Source organism: Pongo pygmaeus, chromosome 3 (genome assembly GCF_028885625.2).
Source record: "Pongo pygmaeus isolate AG05252 chromosome 3, NHGRI_mPonPyg2-v2.0_pri, whole genome shotgun sequence".
NCBI lineage: Eukaryota > Metazoa > Chordata > Mammalia > Primates > Hominidae > Pongo > Pongo pygmaeus.
The window spans coordinates 21,596,096-21,615,747 of NC_072376.2; the positions used below are offsets into that span (position 1 = coordinate 21,596,096).

At 45.0% G+C, this 19,652-nt stretch overlaps 1 protein-coding gene across 2 annotated transcripts in view; it reads right to left on the reverse strand.

Annotated features, from left to right (window-relative positions):
• ADGRA3 (adhesion G protein-coupled receptor A3) overlaps positions 1-17,507 on the reverse strand; it is a 127,960-nt gene extending 110,453 nt beyond the window's left edge. Inside the window, exon 1 of one of the 2 annotated variants that reach the window (XM_054485098.1) lies at positions 16,986-17,507. In XM_054485098.1, coding sequence (XP_054341073.1) covers positions 16,986-17,239 — 254 coding nt within the window. In that variant the 5' untranslated portion in view covers positions 17,240-17,507. The remainder of the gene's footprint in view (positions 1-16,985) is intronic. The other variant, XM_054485100.2, reaches the window with a different exon arrangement.
• Positions 17,508-19,652: the final 2,145 nt, after the last annotated feature.

Consider the following 19,652-nt stretch of genomic DNA (forward strand, 5'->3'; position numbering starts at 1 on the left):
CAGGAGAATTGCTTGAACCCAGGAGGCGGAGGTTGCACAGTGAGCCGAGATCGTGCCATTGCACCCCAGCCTGGGCAACAAAAGCGAAACGAGTTTCACAAACCAAAAAAAAAAACAAAAATAAATACAAATCAAGTGTTCAGATCTTAAAGACAGGAACTCAGGGACAAAAAAAGAAAACCAGTTAACAAGGCCGGGTGCAGTGGCTCACACCTGTAATCCCAGCACTTTGGGAGGCCAAGTTGGGTGGATCACCTGAGGTCAGGAGTTCAAGACCAGCCAGATCAACTTGGTGACACCTCGCCTCTACTAAAAATACAAAATTAGCAGGGCATGGTGGTGCATGCCTGTAATCCTAGCTACTCGGGAAGCTGAGGCAGAAGAATCACTTGAACCAGGCAGGCAGAGGTTGTAGTAAGCCGAGATTGTGCCACTGCAATCCAGCCTAAGCAATGAGCCACACTCCGTCCCAAAAAAGAAAAAAGGAGGGCCAGGCGCGGTGGCTCACGCCTGTAATCCCAGCACTTTGGGAGGCCAAGGTGGGCGGATCACAAGGTCAGGAGTTTGAGACCAGCCTGACCAACACGGTGAAACCCCGTCTCTACTAAAAATACAAAAATTAGCCAGGCGTGGTGGCGCATGCCTCTAATCCCAGCCACTCAGGAGGCTGAGGCAGGAGAATTGCTTGAACCCGGGAGGCAGAGGTTTCAGTGAGCAGAGATCACACCACTGCGTTCCAGCTTGGGTGACACAGCGACTCCATCTCAAAAAAAAAAAAAAAAAAAAAAAAACACAGAAAACCAGTTAACAAAAAGAGAGCTCAAGATCCCAACACAGGCATTAGCCCTAGGGGAAAGAGGGCAGGTCTCAGCTTGTGAGGGGAATTAGTAGTGAGAAAAGGCAAGCAAAGATCAGGAAGCAGGCAGGCCTGAGGCTTAAGTACAAGTAGCCCCAATGCCCCCCTTCCCCGAACAAGTAAACAACCCTCACCCTTACTATTATAATGCAATATAATGGTACAATCAGCCAATTCTAATAAAGCGACTGGAACTTCATTAAATGTGCATGTAACTTCTGTGGCTTTAAAAAATACACGTTAGCAATGTTGTTAGGTTTGGTTTCATACGTAAAATCACAGAACTTTAGCAGTTAAAGAACCAATAAAGATAGCCTAGTTCAAAAACCTTATTTTACTAGTCAGGAAAGTGAAGGCCAGAAATGTGATTTGCTAGGCGACACAATTCTATTTGGTAGAAAAACCAATGCGAATCCTCACATCCATTCACAGTCTCATACTATTTCCCTTTATCCTCCATTCTGATCAACTTTATTAAATAAGGTATAGGAATGACTGTTCCCTGCTCACCCAGCAAAAGCATGACATGTAAAGAGAACTAGAGTGTTACGAATTCATGTCACTTCAGATGGAGGCCTCCCAAAAATGCATCTACTCCCCCTATGATGTTCTTATTCATCTTAACATGGCAGCTGTTTGAGATAGGGTCATTTATTATTCCACGATAAAATTTTCAATCTCAAGAATGCAGCAGATAAGCAAAGAAAGACTGATTGTATAATAAATGGATGATGCTACAAACCTAAGTATAAATGCCATTGGTCATCTCCACAACCACTTAATCACAGTAAAATAGGATGTTAAAATTCTTTCCTTCAACAGTTGTTAGTTACTTGGACAAAATATGCACTAGGTGAAAATTCTCAGTTACAGGTTGCATAGCCCTCATTCTAAATGTCTGGGACCAAGAGTGTTTTTGATTTCACGTTTTTTCAGAATTTGGAATATTTGCATTACACTTACTGGTTGAGCATCCTGAACTCAAAAATCTGAAATCCAAAATGCTCCAAAGAGCATTTCCTATGAGCATCATGTCAACCCCAAGAAGTTTTGGATTTTGGAGCATTTTGGATTTCCCATTTTCATATTTGAGATGGTCGACCTGCACTTTGCTTTCCCGTCTGTCAGCCATCGCTAAAGGAATGCTTCCATGTAAACAAGTTTTCTGTAACCTGTTCTACAAAAGGCTTACCCCAACAACACTACCAAAGAAAGCACTTAAGGTGTGACTTTCATGAAAACAACAGTACTCAGAATTGAAGGCCAGAAGCCAGGCCCAGCAGCCTATGTGTAACCTGAGAAGATCAATTTACTTGTCCACGCTTCAGTTGGCACTCCTGTAAAATGTAGACAATACGGAGCTCATAAAGCTGTTTTAGCAACCAAGTGAGAGGTTGTACGGGGAGCATTTGGCACAGCACCTAGAACACGATAAATATTCCAATGTTGGTTGTTATTAGAACTTTCAAATCAGTTAAGGACACTTACAACAAAGTTCTGAAAGTCAAAGAGCTCTACAGACACCTGAAGTTTCTCTAGTCACAGTAGTTCACGAATATTACCAAATCAGTTTTAGGAGGAAGTTAAACTAGCAGTAGAAATAAATCTCTCCTTTAAAAAAGCAAGACAATAACAACAACAGGTTTTTTTACTCTGTTGTGATGGTTAATTTTACTTGTGAATGTAAACTAAGAGGTGCCCAGATAGCTGGTAAACCATTATTTCAGGGCGTGTCTATGAGGGCATTTCCAGAAGAGATTAGCACTTAAATTGATAATTGAGTAAAGTAGATGATCCTCCCTAATCCACTTTGGGGAAGACCAAAGTAGACTGGTCCTCTTTAAGTAGACCGCCTACTTTAAGTGGGCATCTTCCAATACACTGAGGGCCTGAATAAGCAAAGAGGCAGCAGGGCAAATTCGCTCTGTGCTAGAGCTGAGACACTTGTCTCCTGCCCCCAGACATCCGGCCTTAAGTTCTTAAGTTTTCAGACCCAGCCCAGGACTCACACCCTCCCGTCCACCTGATTCTCAGACTCTCAGACCTTTGAACCTGGACTGAAACACATCACCAGCTGTCCTGGTTCTCCAGGCTACAGATCATGGGACTTCCTTATAACCATGTGAGCCAACACCTACAACAACTCTCCTCTTAAATCTATCTCTTCATCTAGCCTATGGGTTCTGTTTCTCTAGAAAATCTTAATATACCTTTATATTAGGTAACTCTACAGGGGTTCCATCAAAACGAGAAACAGGTCTATGAAATTAATTTCATGAGAAGGCTAAAGAGAAGTGTTTTCTGAAATCCCATTTTCTTGAAGGAGAAAATGAGAAAGGCCAGGATCTTCAGTTTTCCTTTACTATCCAGCAACATCCCAACAAAAAAATAAAGGCATCACTAGAAAATAAACTTTGGGTCAGAATAAACTGCAACCATTAAGGCTTATCAGCTTCATAGACCAGCAAAATAACACAGAAATTAAAGAGCAAGAAAGAATCTGAATGAGTCATGTTATGCTCACCTCCCAGAACTCTCTTACCAGTCACGGAGGGAGCCTGTTATTCATTGACTGCAGGTCCTGGGGACTCCCCACGTTTCCTTTCCATTGTAAAGCTGCCACCACCTACACTCCCTCTGGATATACTAAGACTTAGTATAAAAGGTCTAAACAATTTCCTCTCCCATTTTTTGCTCCACACAGTAACAGAACAATGCCAATGTAAAAAGTTTTATAATCACAAAAAAATGGGAAAAGATGAAAAAAAAACTAATACGAGAACTAAGAATATTATAAAACTTAAAAAAAAAAAAAAAGTCTTACAAAGTTTCTGTCTGTGGTTGCTAACTTCTAGCTAAGCTGATGGACAAGTTTTTCAACTTTATCCCTGAGGGAAGAACTCGAATGTGTAATTTTTTTTTTTCCCATCAAGGAGCTCTGAAAAGTCAAATCCTAGTAGAACAGTTCACTAAGGTTCTTTAAGTGGGCAATAATCTCAAGCAATCTCCATTTCTCATAGGTTCAGACTGGAAGACACCTATTCCCAGGAGCCTTATCTCAAAAAGCATAGCAACCCCTAGGAGGTACTACCCCCTTCCTGTAACTATTTTGGAAGGGAAACCACTCAGCCAAGCTAGCCAGGTCCTCCTGAGATCGACAACCAACCCAAACCACGTGAGGGTGAAAGAATGGTTTAAGTAGTAAATACAGTTGCCGAATGCAATAATTAGTAAGTATGAAACCAGGTGTGTCCATCAAGCTACAGGACCAGAAGAGGAAGAAGTATGTAGTGATGAACTTTAAAACGGTCTAATCTAGGCAGACTTCAGCAAGAGCATGGGACAGAAGATGGTGGTATATAGGCCACATATAGGGTGGAATGCTGGAAATTAGGACAGGCATTGAGATATATCACATGCAGAATGGCAGATATATCATATGCTAGACAGCAATAGGCTGAAACTGAAATAAGAGTTTGTAAGGAAATGAAGAGGATGGACTCAAGCTAGTTTTCAAGAAGTTCACTTAAGAAAGAGTGGTCACTCAAGCATGGTGCTACAAAGGAGTATTCTGGGGAGAGGAGCTTTTTTAACAGAGGAGGAAAGGAAGTGGCTATGTGCAACAAGGAGAAACATCACAAACTGGGAGAGAACTTCAAAACAGAAAAAAGAAAAGCAATGGCTTCTCAAGAGGTAGGTGGGAACTGGATCAAGAAATGAAAAAAAAAAATCTGGGTGAAAGATACTTTTTACTATCAGATGAAGAGTGGGAGTTTAAGCCTTGACCTTGTATGTTGGTTATGTTGCTTTGAAGAGTCTCAAGTTTATCCATGACAGATTCATCCTGCATAAGACTAATGCAAGATTCTGACCAGTCCTACTTAAGGAAAAAAAAAAAACAGTAAGAAAAATGAGACCTCTTTGTACAAAGATTTACTGAGTGCTTACATGCTAGACTCTAGGGATGCAGAGATAAACATGGCCATCAAGAGTCTACAATCTGGTAGGAGAACTAGGGTTGTAAATAAATAATTCCAAAACAGTATGACAGCTGTCATAATGCAAGCAAACAGGAGGTAAGAGATGGTCCCAAGGAATGGAAGAGCCAGCCTAACACTGTCCACTGGGGTAGACTGCACTTCCAGGTTACTGGAAAGACTTTAGAATTCCAACTGCATCTTAGTCACAAAGGAAGAGTTTGCATTTGGTCTCATTTAAAACAAATAAACAGGTTAAAAATAATAATAAATCTAATAGAAAGGATATCCATCTTAAACACTGCCCTGGAGATGAATACACCAGTAGTCAATCTCTCTTTGCCTTTCTCATAAGAAAAGAATCAGGAAGAATTGCACAATAAAACAAAGAATGTTTTTAAGTCTTATCTTGATGGGAAATGAATTAATTACTTAGATCCAAGCAGGCTTAAAGAAAGAACATTTCAACAACTATGTTAAAGAACCTGCATTACAGTTATATCTCCATAGTTGCTCTAACTTTCTTTCAATTAACTAGAAGGAGGCACAACCTGCTTTCTACTATTCCACCCACAATACAAGGCCATGGTAGCACTGGCTGTTAAATGCCTGTCACTATACTAGGTGCTACGGATACATGAGGAAACGAAGTCTCTGACACCTCAATAGAACTGACATTCTAGATAGGACCAGGTCACATACTTGGAATCATGTATTCTAACTGAGCAACGTCCTCATATTGGGAGTGAATTTAATTCACGAACATTTACCGATCGCATTTAGTAATCACATACTGTGTATGATGTATACAGTACTTGGGGAGAGGGTAGAGAATGGCACTGAGACTGGGGAGCTTAGACAACTTAAGGGAACCTCTACGTCCCCCTAGTCTTGGTAGGGGCACATTTATTCTTCCTGTGTGGAGACATCTCAGCCTTCAAGAACAATTCTTGAATACGTGGGGTGCAGCACTTTTACATACAGTTAGCAATTTTCACAAAAGATTTTTTCACGCTTATCATAGCACTGTCTTCAGACAGAATTATAAAAAGGGCTTAATAAAAATTCTAAATAGAGTGAAGCCTGAATTGTCCATGGTGAGGGTGATGGATAATTTAGCCGTGTGTGTGATACCCAATTCTACATACCTGCCCCCAATCATGGTGAGTACTCAAGAACAAAAGATTGCAAATGTGCACAATTCAAACGTTATGCAATTTAAACTTCAGAAGGCAAAATAGGGGAAAGAAAAAAAAAAGACAAAAAAATGTAAGTTTGAAAAACTTTATTTAAATTAAGAACCAAGAATGTCAGTCATCTGAAATGAGGCACTAAAAGAAACTACCAAATGCCTAATACCCGAGTTGGTTCAGTTTCGCAGCCTGACAACAAAGCTATGTGTCCTGAAAAAGAAAATCTCGTGTCTCTCCAAGGTGCCTGTCAACAGCAGGCCCTCAAATACTGTTGGACAGATGCTTGCTGCTGTTAGCCCTCTCATTTTCTTCATTTAACTCCACAGTACATCTCTAAAACCTTGTTGTCCTTACCCTTGGCTTCAGCACACCACTCTCTGCTTTACCAATAGTCGTTTTTCCTGGCTCCTATGAATAAGGCGCTGTCCTGAAGCTCTCAGCTCTCTGTCCTAGAAATGTCTCTTGATTTCATCGTCTCTGCTCTGCTTGGACCAGCCCCTCCCTCCCACATGAGGCAGCTGCCCTCAATTGGCTCCTGTGCTCTTTCTTCTACCTTCTTTTGTTGTGGCAGATGACTAGGGTTAACCCTTCAGGTCGCTGGGCTACTAAGCAGCAGGTTCTCAACCCAGGTGTTATCAGAACCACCCCACGGGGCTCTGAAAAATACCAACGTCCAGGCCCCATCCCTGAACAATACATCAGAACATGAAGTCTGTGGCCCAAGAATCTGAACTTTTAATGCTTTCTGTTGATTCAAATGCAAGGTTGAAAACCTCAACCACAAACTGACCAACCAGGTTACAGGAAGGTAGGGATAACTACTCCTCTGATGCTGGGACCTGGATGGATGCAAGCCTAGTGCAAAGGGCTCTGGCCAAGAGCATCCTTCACCATTTCACTCCAGTGCACACATCATCATTGTCTATCTGTGTCATGGCATGAAAAATCTTGGCTAGAACTGCCATAAATAATGCAGGTGACTGTGTGAGTCACTTAGCAAGTCTAAGACATTCTAGGTGGAAAAAAGGTTTTGTGCCCAGCAGTGGGACATGGGAAAAAAAGCAATGATGGTCACAGAGCAAAAAGATCCATCAGTCCCTTTGGCAAGGTTGTTCTTAAAACCGTCTTGCAAATTCTCCTTTAGAAACTCCTGTTGCCCATTTAGAATTTCTGAAATTCTGGCCAGGCACAGTGGCTCATGCCTGTAATCCCAGTGCTTTGGGAGGCTGAGGTGGGCGGATCATTTCAGCGAAACCAACCTGGCCAAGATGATGAAACCACATCTCTACTAAAAATACAAAAATTAGCTAGGCATGGTGGTGGGCGCCTGTAATCCCAGCTACTCGGGAGGCTAAGGCAGGAGAACGGCTTGAGCCCGGGAGACAGAGGTTGCAGTGAGCAGACATCGCACCACTGCACTCCAAGCTGGATGACAGAGCGAGACTCTGTCTCAAAAAAAAGAATTTCTAAAATTCCACGGTCATCCCCCTGCTGTTTTAGCAGAGTATAACAACAGAGAAAGATGCAGATTAAATCACATCAAAAACAGCTACAGGGTCACATCTAACCGAGGGGAGGTATGACAGATATTAAATAGCTACAAGGCAAGAGGTGAAGCTCTAGGAAGAGGTACAAGACTAAGATAAAACTGGTCTAGTAGACCAAAAGAAAAGTCAAGCCCAGAGGTAAGAAGTCACATACATCCACAAGCTGGGGTGGCACTGAATATTTGCTAAATGAATGCAAAAGCAAGTTTAGGATACAAATTTAGGAAACTAGGGCACAAATTACCAAGAATGCAACTGGAGAAGAGTAAATACCAAAAGTGAAAGTTTTGGTCTTTGGCCAGCCCACACTGTATGCAGGAAGGCACAGGAAGGCATAGATTTACCCTGGGACTCACCACCTGCAGACAAAAAAGAACAAAACAACCAGGGGTGTTGAAGATGGGGGGAGAAGTAGGAAGGTGCTGGAGTATTTTTCTAGCAACCTCTTAAACCTTCCATTTTTACCCTTCAGGCCCCGAACAGGAAAGATCTGAGGACAAGAAATGCTTTGCTGGATGAAAAGCAAAATAAGGCCGGGCACAGTGGCTCATGCCTGTAATCCCAGCACTTTGGGAGACCAAGGTGCACAAATCACTTGAAGTCAGGAGTTCGAGACCAACCTGGCCAATGTGGAGAAACCCCAACTCTAGCAAAAATACAAAACAGCCAGGCATGGTGGCGCGTCTGTAGTCCCAGCTACTCGGGAAGCTGAGGCACAAGAATCACTTGAGACGGGGAGGCAGAGGTTACACTGAGCCAAGATCGCACCACTGCACTCCAGACTGGGTGACAGAGTGAGACCCTATCTCAAAAACGAACAAACAAACAAACAAACCAAGGCAAAAGCAAAGCTTAGTATCTGCAATGTGCTCAGTGTGGTACTAAAAGTGGCCAAGACAGACATGTGCCTTCTGGGAGGCACCTACCTCATCTCTGTCCCACTCTACCCACTACACATAAGTAATTCCCTTACTAGACATGCAACATTTCTGAAACTTTAGTCAAGACAGAAAAAAAAAAATCCTTGGGAGGAATAGTGTACTTCTGTAAAGCTCCCTCTTCAGACTAAAATTGTATTTGAACATAAATGCAAGCTAAACTGTACATCAAGCATTAAAATTATATTGTTTTACATTAAAAACTTATTGAGCAAGTTTGCATCTATAGCTTCCTAATCTTTGCAAAAACTGAGTTAATAAGCTACTAATACTCGGCTGGGCGCGGTGGCTCACAACTGTAATCCCAGCACTTTGGGAGGCCGAGGTGGGCGGATCATGAGGTCAGGAGCTCAAGACTATCCTTGCTAACACGGTGAAACCCCATCTCTACTAAAAATAAAAAAAAAAAATTAGCCAGGCGTGGTGGCGGGTGCCTATAGTCCCAGCTACTCAGGAGGCTGAGGCAGGGGAATAGTGTGAACCCAGGAGGTGGAACTTGCAGTGAGCAGAGATCGCGCCACTGCACTCCAGCCTGGGCGACAGAGCGAGATTCCGTCTCAAAAAAATAAAATAAATAAAATAAGCTACTAATACTCAAAGAACTCTGTATTCTGATCTTTGTTTATAAGAAAAATGTTGACACAATAAATTAGCTATGTTCTCTAGAGTTAAGATTCCTCCATAGCATCAAGCCAGTAAACTACTGCCTCCTGAGAAGCAGCTGAATGGAAAAATAAGTCATTGAATAGTCTTCCAAGAAACTTCATCCCGTGTCATTTTCTGAGTTACTTTCAGGAGTTTTTACTTCTGTCTTTGTTTTTTAAACCATCTTTACAGGCTCCTGGGAACAGAAGCTGGAGCTGCACTGGGAGCAACCTCACCAAAACATTACCATATTCGTTTGTTTTGGGACTTGGTATCTTGCCAAACCCACCAACTTCTCTCATGTGCTCTCCTGGTGCTGGAGGACTCCAAGCAGGCAAGAAACAACAGGATTTTGAGTCTGGGTGATACGCAACCCTGTCATCATATCAGAAAAGCTTACGACTTGCATTCATGGACCAAATGCCAAACTGTGCCCTCAATCCTGCAAGATTTCTGAGCAATATTCCCGGTAGGAATTCGAGCCACTTTCCAACACAGTCTTTATGTGTGTGCTTGCCACACACACAAGATCAAGTAGATCACATGTGACTGCAGATAGATTTAACATACCCATCCTTGAATCAGGGATCCCACAGCTATGAACCTAATAAACTAAATAAACACATGTTCTCATTTGCTATAATAAGGTAAACATGAATTTGCATCCGTCTTCTATCCCCCACTTTTCCTGCTTTTCCACCACGTAGTCGTATCTCTGTTAGCATTACTCTTGCCCATAAAGAACAATTACGTACCCACCCATACTCGAGGCGCTGTGCGAAGACAAGTCAGAGTCCTTGCTTTCAAGGGTATATGCATTCTGAGAGAAGCACCAGTATCATAGAAAGTGACACAAGAGCACAAACACTAATAGCTACCTGGGTTCAGGGATGGAAGGATCAAAATGCCACAACAGTGAAGAGTTCGTAGCAGCTGAGTTGGGTATTAAAGAATATCCCAGAATTTCCCAGACAGGGGTTCCAAGGTAAGGGTGTCAGCAAAGGTACACAGGAAGCAAAATATAAATTCTCAGGGGACATTGAGAGGTACACCTTGGTGAAGAGCAAATAATTTGTATAAAAGACTGACCCTTGGATGAAAGCATCACGTCTTATTTTAACCCTGAACCACTGGCCACTGTATTTACAACATAACACCGCCTCAACCGATGTCCATGGAAAAAGTAATCCGTGCTGGGTATTGAGAAATCAGGCTGCAGACGTATATAAGATTTTGCATTCAAAGATAACAATCTTACTCTTGATCCAGTGGCTCTGCTGGTGAGAATTCAGGCCGTGACGTCTTGCTGGGCTACAGATTATAATCACTTTGCTCCTCTCTCCCCTGGCTGCACTCACCTGGCAAAGAAGCAACCTGGCCACACCCAAGGATTCCCATCACTAGGCTGAATCCAGGTGGAGAAAAACAATTGCACTGACCATCTCCCTTTGAATCTGATCAGAAGGCAAAACTGGAAAAAGATCCTCCCCGCTGACTTTTCTGCAATCCCCAGTAGGTTCACATTCCAAAAGAACATTTCTCTTCTCTTTCCCCTTCCTCTTGGCCCCTTTTTCCCTCGCCCTGCCTAGATGTCTTTGAGAAAATAGAAGCAACGGGGCCAGAATTCCCTCTTCGTCCCACCTGCACCCCACTGCCCTCCCGCCTGCCTTGACACCCATGTTCCACCCTTTCTCCCAAGACAAGGTATTCTGCTGAACCCCTACCCACTCCAGAAGGAATTGCGCCAGGTTCAAGAAGAAACCCAGAGCTAGTGAACAGAACATGGAGTTTCACTGAGGGCTTACATGCAGGGGAGAGAGTTCAGTGCTGGTGGGCTGGACAGGAGAACTGCATGCCCTAGTGGCTACAGGCTGAGCAGAGAAACTTTCAACTTGCAAAAAGCATGCAGTTCACAGCCAGGAGTGGTGGCTCACGCCTGTAGTCCCAGCACTTTGGGAGGCCGAGGCGGGCAGATCACGAGGTCAGCAGTTCAAGACCAGCCTAGCCAACATGGTGAAACCCTGTCTCTACTAAATATTCAAAAAAATTAGCTGGGCTTGGTGGCATGCACCTGTAATCCCAGCTACTCGGGGGGCTGAGGCAGGAGAATCGCTTGAACCCAGGAGGCAGAGGCTGCAGTGAGTCAAGATCGCCCCACTGCACTCCAGCCTGGGCAACAGGGCGAGACTCCATCTCGAAAAAAAAAAAAGCATGCAGTTCACTCAGCATCTTCACTTAGCACCTTCCCCGCAACAGTCTCCACCTGGCAACCTTCAATTAACCCTAAAGGGCCTTGATCCCCCATATGGCCCATGTTCCATGGGATAAGATGGAGACTCACGTGTTCCTCATAGATAAGAAATGATTTTCCGGGTGGGCCACTCCCAGGCTCCCAAGCTTGGAACTCCAAACCACATTCAGATGCGTCTGCCATACAGTCATTATCAGGCTATACTTAAGTTATTGCTATCTGGTGCATTGACTACACATGTGGAGAATGAACTTCCCAGCTGCCATCAAAAGCCAAACCCTTCATCTGTGCTCCCATCCCACTTCTCTTTTCAGGCCACCCAAATTGGCTTATTCACCTGTGATGCATGGACACTGCTCACGGAGGGCACCAGACTCCAGGCCATCAAATCCAGTGGTGTTTATTCCTTGGTCTTTCTGGCTTAATCTCTCAACACCTCAACTGGGAGGGCCATTCCAGCCTTGACACATAAACTTCTCTTAGCTTCCAGGATGAGATTCTCCCCTGGTGCTCCCCACAGCCTCTGCAGAGGCTCCTTCTCAGCCTCCTGTTCATGTTCCTCCACGTTCCAGTGTGGTTCTGCCTGGGCTACCTCCTCTCCCCCCTCTGTGCACTCTCTCCTAACTGACCCCAACCAGGCCTGTGTTTGAAATACCACATACGAGCCGATGGTTCCAAAAGCCCTCTCCACTATTCGCCCGATACAGTCTCTCCACTTCAAGTGGGCCAGCCACCACCTGCCACCCTTCCTCCCGAATGCCTTCTCCCCACTATCCAATCCTTCCCTTCCTTTAGCCCATGCTCAAGTCCTAACTTCTCCAGGAAAATAAAATACCTTCCAAGGACTCCCCAGCCACACTGATTTCTCCCGTTTGGGCTTCCTGAAGCACTGAAACAGTCTCCAGCACAGGATTTATTACTTAATGAGGGATAGTCTTTTAATTGTTCCCTAAATGTCTGCTTCCTATTGTGCAAATCCTTCCTCCTAACTAGATTTAAGTCTCTGAACAATACGAGCATTTCTTTTCTTGTACTTTGTACTGAGCCACACTGGTGATGTCCAAAATAACTATTAGTTCTTTGATAACAAACATGAAGAACCAAAACTCTACACACTATTTTAGTGTGTTAGTCTGAGAAAAACCTGGAGGTTATCTGACAAATTACAAGTAATTTTTGTTTTATATTTTTATTTGTCTAGAGTCACCATGTAGCATCACGAGGAACCTGCATTTAGAAAGGCAGTGATAAATTTGTAAAACTTTCCTTCAATGAAATCCTCAGAACTTTCAAAACTTACATTATTGAGCAAGATTTAATATAAATCACAGAAATATAGTAAATAAGTATATTTTCAACAAAAACATTAAATGTAGGTAAATTTTTATTCAATTTCTGTGTTGTAATAATAGAAGCAGTTTAATCCCTCAATACAAAAGTCTACCTGAGACACGGGGAACACACAGTTAAGCCTAGGATTTCTGCCAGACCTTTCTTTAAGCATAGCTACAGAAACAAGTGGTGTTCATCGATACTGTCGAAGGATCTGACTTTCAGGCTATGATGAAGACCAGTTCATCCACTAAATAGAAATAGCTTTATTTTTCATGATTAAAAAAAAATTAAATCCCATCTTTGCCATTCTCCCAGTTCCCATCAGTTAATTTTCTTCTCTGTGGCCACATCACAACTCAGCTGAAAACACCTGGCCACACCTAAGTGATAAAGGCTCAAAACAGGGAGCCTGGCTGTCCTCGACTCGGCCGCTACAGACTCCTCTCTGACCACCCTGGGCACTAGACACCTTTGACATTCCAGCAACAGCAACTGCACAGCAGCATAACCAGATACTGTCCTCTCCAAACCCGTGGGCACCTGGGGTCCCCCACTTCCAACCCATCATTTCCTCCCCTTGTTCCCTCACCGTTTTCTTCACAGTTATCTTTTTCTTTCTTTTTTTTTTTTTAAGACAGAGTCTCACTCTGTCACCCAGGCTGAAGTGCAGTGGCACGATCTTCACTCACTGCAACCTCCGCCTCCCGGTTCAAGCGATTCTCCTGCCTGCCTCAGCCTCCCTAGTAGCTGGGATTACAGGTGCAAGCCACCACGTCTGGCTAATATTTGTATTTTTAGTAGAGATGGGGTTTCATCATGTTGGTCAGGCTGGTCTCGAACTCCCAGCCTCAAGTGATCTGCCCATCTCAACCTCCCAAAGTACTGCGATTACAGGTGTGAGCCACTGCGCCCGCCCCACAGTGCTCTTTTTCCTCTTTCCAGAATTGGCTCAGGATCCTCAATCCCACTAGGATTGAGGGAGAAGGAGGCCTTGGTTGCCCTCCTCTGGGTTTCTTTTGCTGCATGTGCACCCTGGTAATAGAGCATCGACCATACTGTTCTGAGACTTAGTCATGAATTTTTCTCCCCAAATATCTGTAATTTCCTGGAGAAGAAAGACCATGTTTTTATTTGTATTCTGTCGTGAGCTGCACAGTGTTTCATAGAAAGAAACGTCCAAGTCCTGACCTTTTAACGTGATCTTACTTGTAAACAGGGTCTTTGCAGATGTATTTAATTAAAGGATCTTGGGATGAGATCATCCTGGACCTAGGGTGGACCCTAAATTCAATAACTGGTATCCTTAAAAGAGAAAGGAGAGGACTTGACACACACAGACACACAGGGAGAAGGACTTGAGACACACAGACACACAGGGAGGCCAATGGAAGACAGATGCAGAGACTTAAGTGATGCTGCTCCAAGCCAAGGAAAACCAGAAGATGAGAGATGCAAGCATAAATTCTTCCTAAAGTCCTCATAGAGAGCACAGCCCTGCTAATAGATTGATTTGGGGCTTGTGGCCTCCAGAACTACGAGCGAATAAATTTGTTGTTTCAAGCCACCAAGCCTGTAGTAATCTGCAGCAGCCCTAGGCACTACCACACAGTCCAAACTTCAACACGCTACCTACTACCTAGGGGCCACTCAACAAAAACTGTGCTCAACTAAGATGAAGGCAAGGTGAGGAATGAGAAAGCATCGGAACTGCAGGATGGGAATATGGGACGTGGACTGAGATGCTACTATGAGAATTCTAGTGAGCGAGTCCCTTATCTACAGTAACTCTAACTCTTTCCCCAGTAAAATGAGGAAACTGGCCCATAAGACCCCTCTATGGGGGGCCTCATATACCTTGAACCCTCTTCAGCCAGAACAACTTTTCTCTTTTTTTTTTTTTGAGATGGAGTTTCATTCTTGTTACCCAGGCTGAACCGCAATGGTGCCTTCTCGTCTCACTGCAAACTCCACCTCCTGGGTTCAAGCAATTCTCCTGCCTCAGCCTCCCGAGTAGCTGGGATTACAGGTGCCCGCCACCATGCCCAGCTAATTGTTTGTATTTTTAGTAGAGATGGGGTTTTAAGCATGTTGGCCAGGATGGTCTCGAACTCCTGACCTCAGGTGATCCACCCACTTCCACCTCTCAAAGTGCTAGGATTACAGGCGTGAGCCACCACGACTGGCAGAACAGCTTTAATTGATCCTTAATTGTATCTTCTTCCCATTCACTAAACAAATTTTATTATTATTTTTTGAATCGGAGTCTCACTCTGTTACATAGGCTGGAGTGCAGTGGTGCGATCGGCTCACTGCAATCTCCACCTCTCGGGTTCAAGTGATTCTCCTGCCTCAGCCTTCCAAGTAGCTGGAATGACAGGCATACGCCACTATGCCTGGCTAATTTTTGTATTTTTAGTAGAGACAGGGTTTTGTCATGTTGGCCAGGCTGGTCTTGAACTCCTGACCTCAAGGGATCCACCCGCTTTGGCCTCACAAAGCGCTGGGATTACAGGTGTGAGCCCACCATGCCCAACCTTAACTTTATTTTCATCTAAAAAGCTTTCAGGCAAAAAAAAACAAACAAAAAAACTGGATTAAAATGACATTTCATAGTTACTTATATTTTAACCAGTTCCTAAAAAATGTAGTAAAATCGTTTAACTGATAATATGCTCAAAATCAATTCACCACCATATCCCCTATTTTTTTCTGCAAAGCAAAATCAACAATTTACTAGTAGTTGACCTAATCCAGCTGAAATTGTGGACAATTTTAAGTCAGAAAAACTGGACCTAAACATGAGTCAACGTAAATGCCACTCATTGACCCAAAACCTAAATGTTTATAACATAACTGCATGATGACTAATTTTTGCAGAGTAACAAAGAAAATCTCCTCCAACATTGGGATCTTCTCCACTTGGACTGTAATTAAAGTCCCATACCGAAAATTTCCACTTCAAAGAATCTGGCTAAGAAATAAATAAATATAACTGCTGCCACCACCAAATGGTAACGTGTTAGTAACGGAGTCAAACAAAACAAAAACTCTTTCACCCATCTTCATGCCTCCATAAATAGACACATAGACACAGTTTTCATGGTTAAATGTTTCCTAATTCAAAAAATGGAAATGAACGGTAAACAAAGGTGTTAGTAATGAAATGTATACCTGGCCTACCTGTATATACTCCTGCTGAATTTGGGTTACATTTAAAACCATACTTTAAGTGTTTTCATAGATCATGCTGCGGCCCTTGCATTCATGTTTGTATAGTGGCTGCCTTGATTCTTTTTTTAGGAAACCAACCAAAACAACATAGAGGAACCCCGAGCCAAGGGACTCACATTTCAGTTGAACAAAATACCCATGAGAAACACTTAGACTCAAAACTTTCCAAACCAATTCATCCTTCTGCAAACAAACTCGACAGTCACTGGGGCCAACTGTTCAGCTAGAATTGGCAAAACTACGTTTGCAAAACTGAACCGTGAATCCCAGCACAAGTGAGTTACCAAAATTTTTCCTTCCAGGTGGAAACTCAATCCGAAAATCAAAAATCCCTCGAGTTGGAAGGCTCAACAAACCCACAGTTTTCAGTTCCAATGTTCCTGGCTTTTAAATATGAGCCCTCACAGACACGAAAACGGGACTGCAAGGTACATAAACAGATTGATCTGAAAGGTTTCCAGCCCTTAATAACAACTCTATCTTAAAAGGTGCTCTTTAACTGTAATAAAACTAAGATAGCAAAAGGCAAAGGAAGCGTCTTGGGGTTTGGGCTCGCACACAGTCCTTGTGTTTTGCAAACTCTACCACGTAAGTGTAACTTAATTTGCAAAGAAGCAGAAGGACTGGCGCTTGTAATCAAGCACTGTGTTTTCTGGAAACCCAAGCCCAGGATGAATGAGCTTTAACTCTGTCGACTGCGTGTTTACTTGCATCCTCACGTGGCACCGCGCAGCCCAAAAGCGCTGCGCCGGGGACAGCGCGGGGAGCGTCTAAGAACCCGAAAACTTTACTTTGCAAACTAGTGGAGCTGGGAGGCAGCTCGGACGCAGATTCCCTTGCCTTTCCCTGAACTGCACCCATGCCAAGCACACGAGGTCTTTCCTAGCACCACCCCCTGCCTACAGCTCCACACAAAGGCGCGTGGGTGCCGGCTGGCCCCCGCTCCAAAGTTGAGCGGAGAGATAAGAAAGAGCCGAGCGGGGGAGGATCGGGCGTCGCGGTAGATACTCACAGGGTGACCGTGCGGTTGGGCAGAGTATCTGGGGGCACGACCTGCGCGAGCTCCAGGCTGCTGCACACCACCTTGCCCTCGGCGGCGCCCGCCGCCCTGCCAGCCCCTCGGGGCCGCCCATCGTGCTTGCAGCCGGCGGGCAGCGCCACGGCGCCGCCGCCGCCGCCTCCCAGCAGCGCGAGCAGCGCTAACAGCGGGAGCGGCAGCAACAGCGGCGGCTGCGCGCGGCCCCGCCGGCGTCCGGGTGGCTCCATGCTGCGGGCCGGGGCCTGCGGGGCGAGCGGCGGCGCACTGGCCTAGCGGGCCGCCCCGGAGCCCAGGCGGGCAGGAGCGCGGCGCGGGCCCAGCGGCGACCGGAGCCTCATGGCGGCCGGACGACTGGCCTTCCCCGGCGCCGACATGCTCCTTTGTCCGCTGCGGCTGCGCTGGGCCTCGAGGGAGCCGGGGGTCACGGCCGCACGGGTCCCAGCGCCGCTCTACTGCCCGGCGCGAGCACCGCCTCCTCCTCCGCCGCCGCCGCCGCTTTTGCCGCTGCCTCCTCCCCTGGCCAGGACCCGCGGCGGCTCCTCCCCGCCCGCCGCCGCCGGCCGCCCCCGCCCCCTCCCCTCCTCCTTCCCGGCTCTCCTGCTCTCCGTGTCTGCAGCTGCCCGGGACTTCGGGGAGGAGGCGCGCACTCCCGGGACCTGCCGAGCCCGACTCCGACCCGGTGCGCGCCCGGGCCTCGGCCTCCGGGCAGGAGTTGTGGGGAGCCCGCGGGAAGGCGGTAACTCGTAGAGAGAACGGAGGAAAGTTCGAGACCAAACTCCACCCGCAGTGGCCACTCTCCTGCTCGTTTCCCTTCGCCGCCACCGCGCTCGCACCTCGGTCACAGGACAAAGCCGTCTTGTGCGCTCCTGGAGACTGCCCATGTGGCCCAAGGAGCCTGGCCCCGGAAGATGGAGTAGGGACGAGAGTAGGGAATTTCCCTGACCAACCCTATGGGAAAAGTACCCAAAACCAAGTGTTTCGGAAGGAATCGCCTTCTCACCTCATTATGGTAGTCTTATTTGTCCCAAATACACTGGAGCCAGGAAACAGGTTCCTCTTCAATACAGTGAACAATCTGAAGCTGTTTCTGGCCTTCAGCAACAACAGCGATGGTCTCTAGAGGATGCATCTGGACCTCACTAGAAAGGCAGCCTTTTGAAAGAAATTTGACAAGCAAAGATGCTTGAGATGTTCACCAGTTCGAGCAATAATGAGCAAACCCTCCAAGAAACCCCAGCAGAATTGATTACTCTGACTTCCAGCCTCGCCCTAACATTTGCAAGCCCAGGGCTTACCTACTCTATGTTTAAAATTTTACAAGGACTGTATCATGCTAATAAAATATATTCTGTGCTCCTGCCTTGAGAAATTACCTTCATGACAACCTGGAAGGTTTGTAAGCAGGATTCTCAGACACCTTGGAGTTTCTCCCTGAAACATGGCAGGTGGGAAAGAGTCAGATCCAAATCTTTGGCCTGTACAACCTCACCGCCTTTGCTTCCTGTGCCCAGCTATCTTCAAGGACAAGAGGGGATTTTTTGTACCTGTGTGTGAACACCGCAGCCCACAAAACCAAGTTCTGTTCACACTTTCTAACAGCCACCCTCTGTCTGCGTTTCAATCTCAGGTGTGCCTATACCAGTTGTTGGGTCCTTCATCGGGAGGACAGTTCTCAGAAGAAGCTAGCTCAGGGCCAAGAAGTGGCTTTGGTAATACCAGTCAGGGAATTCCAGGGTCCTGGGTTTTGGGGACATAGTGGGTACCCAGTCTATAGGTGCTGGCCTGGAGATTTTTCACCCCATAAGAAGAGTCAGGTTGGTGTCCTCTAAAATGGAGGGCGTAGAACACAGTTTTTCTTGCTTGGGTCTAAGGACACTACTGCCTCTGGCCCCTACAAAATTTATCTTAGAGACCAATTTGCAGGAATCTATTTATCTGGCTAGAGCTTTCTCAATGGGAAGTAAATAAATGGTCTCCATTTATCATACAGTGTTGTATTAAATTTGAATAGCAGTTCATTTGACCAACCCAACCATGTCCAGTGCTGTCTAATAATACATTCTGTGATTGTATAGCTGTTCTAGTTCTTTGCTGTCTAATATGGTGGCCAACTGTGGCTACATAGTGTGTGGAATGTAGATAGTGTGCAATAAGAATTAAATTTTTCATTTCATTTTAATTAATTTACATTTGAATTTAAATGCCCAGTGGCTACCCTGTTGGTGTTGAACAACATAAGCCCAGACTCTATGATGGAAAGAAAAAGTGGGAGATTATCTGCACCATTAAGTGACTTCGGATCTATACATAACCTTAGCAGGCAAACTGGTGCCTCTGTGTTGAGGTGGGTGAAATGGATCATATTTCTCTTGAATTTATCTGAAGAATTATTATTCCCTAACAAAATCATGATCTGTTTTTTGATTAAGATAAAACTTTACTACAGATTGAGCATTGAGCATCCCTAATCCAAAAATCCAAAACCTGAAATGCTCCAAAATCCAAAACTTTTTGAGTTCCAACAAGTAATACCTCAAGTGCAAAATTCTACACCTGACTGCATGTGATGGGTCACCATCAAAATGCAGACACACTATGCAGTTTACTAGCCTCCCCAAGGGAAAAAAGCCCCTCCCAGCC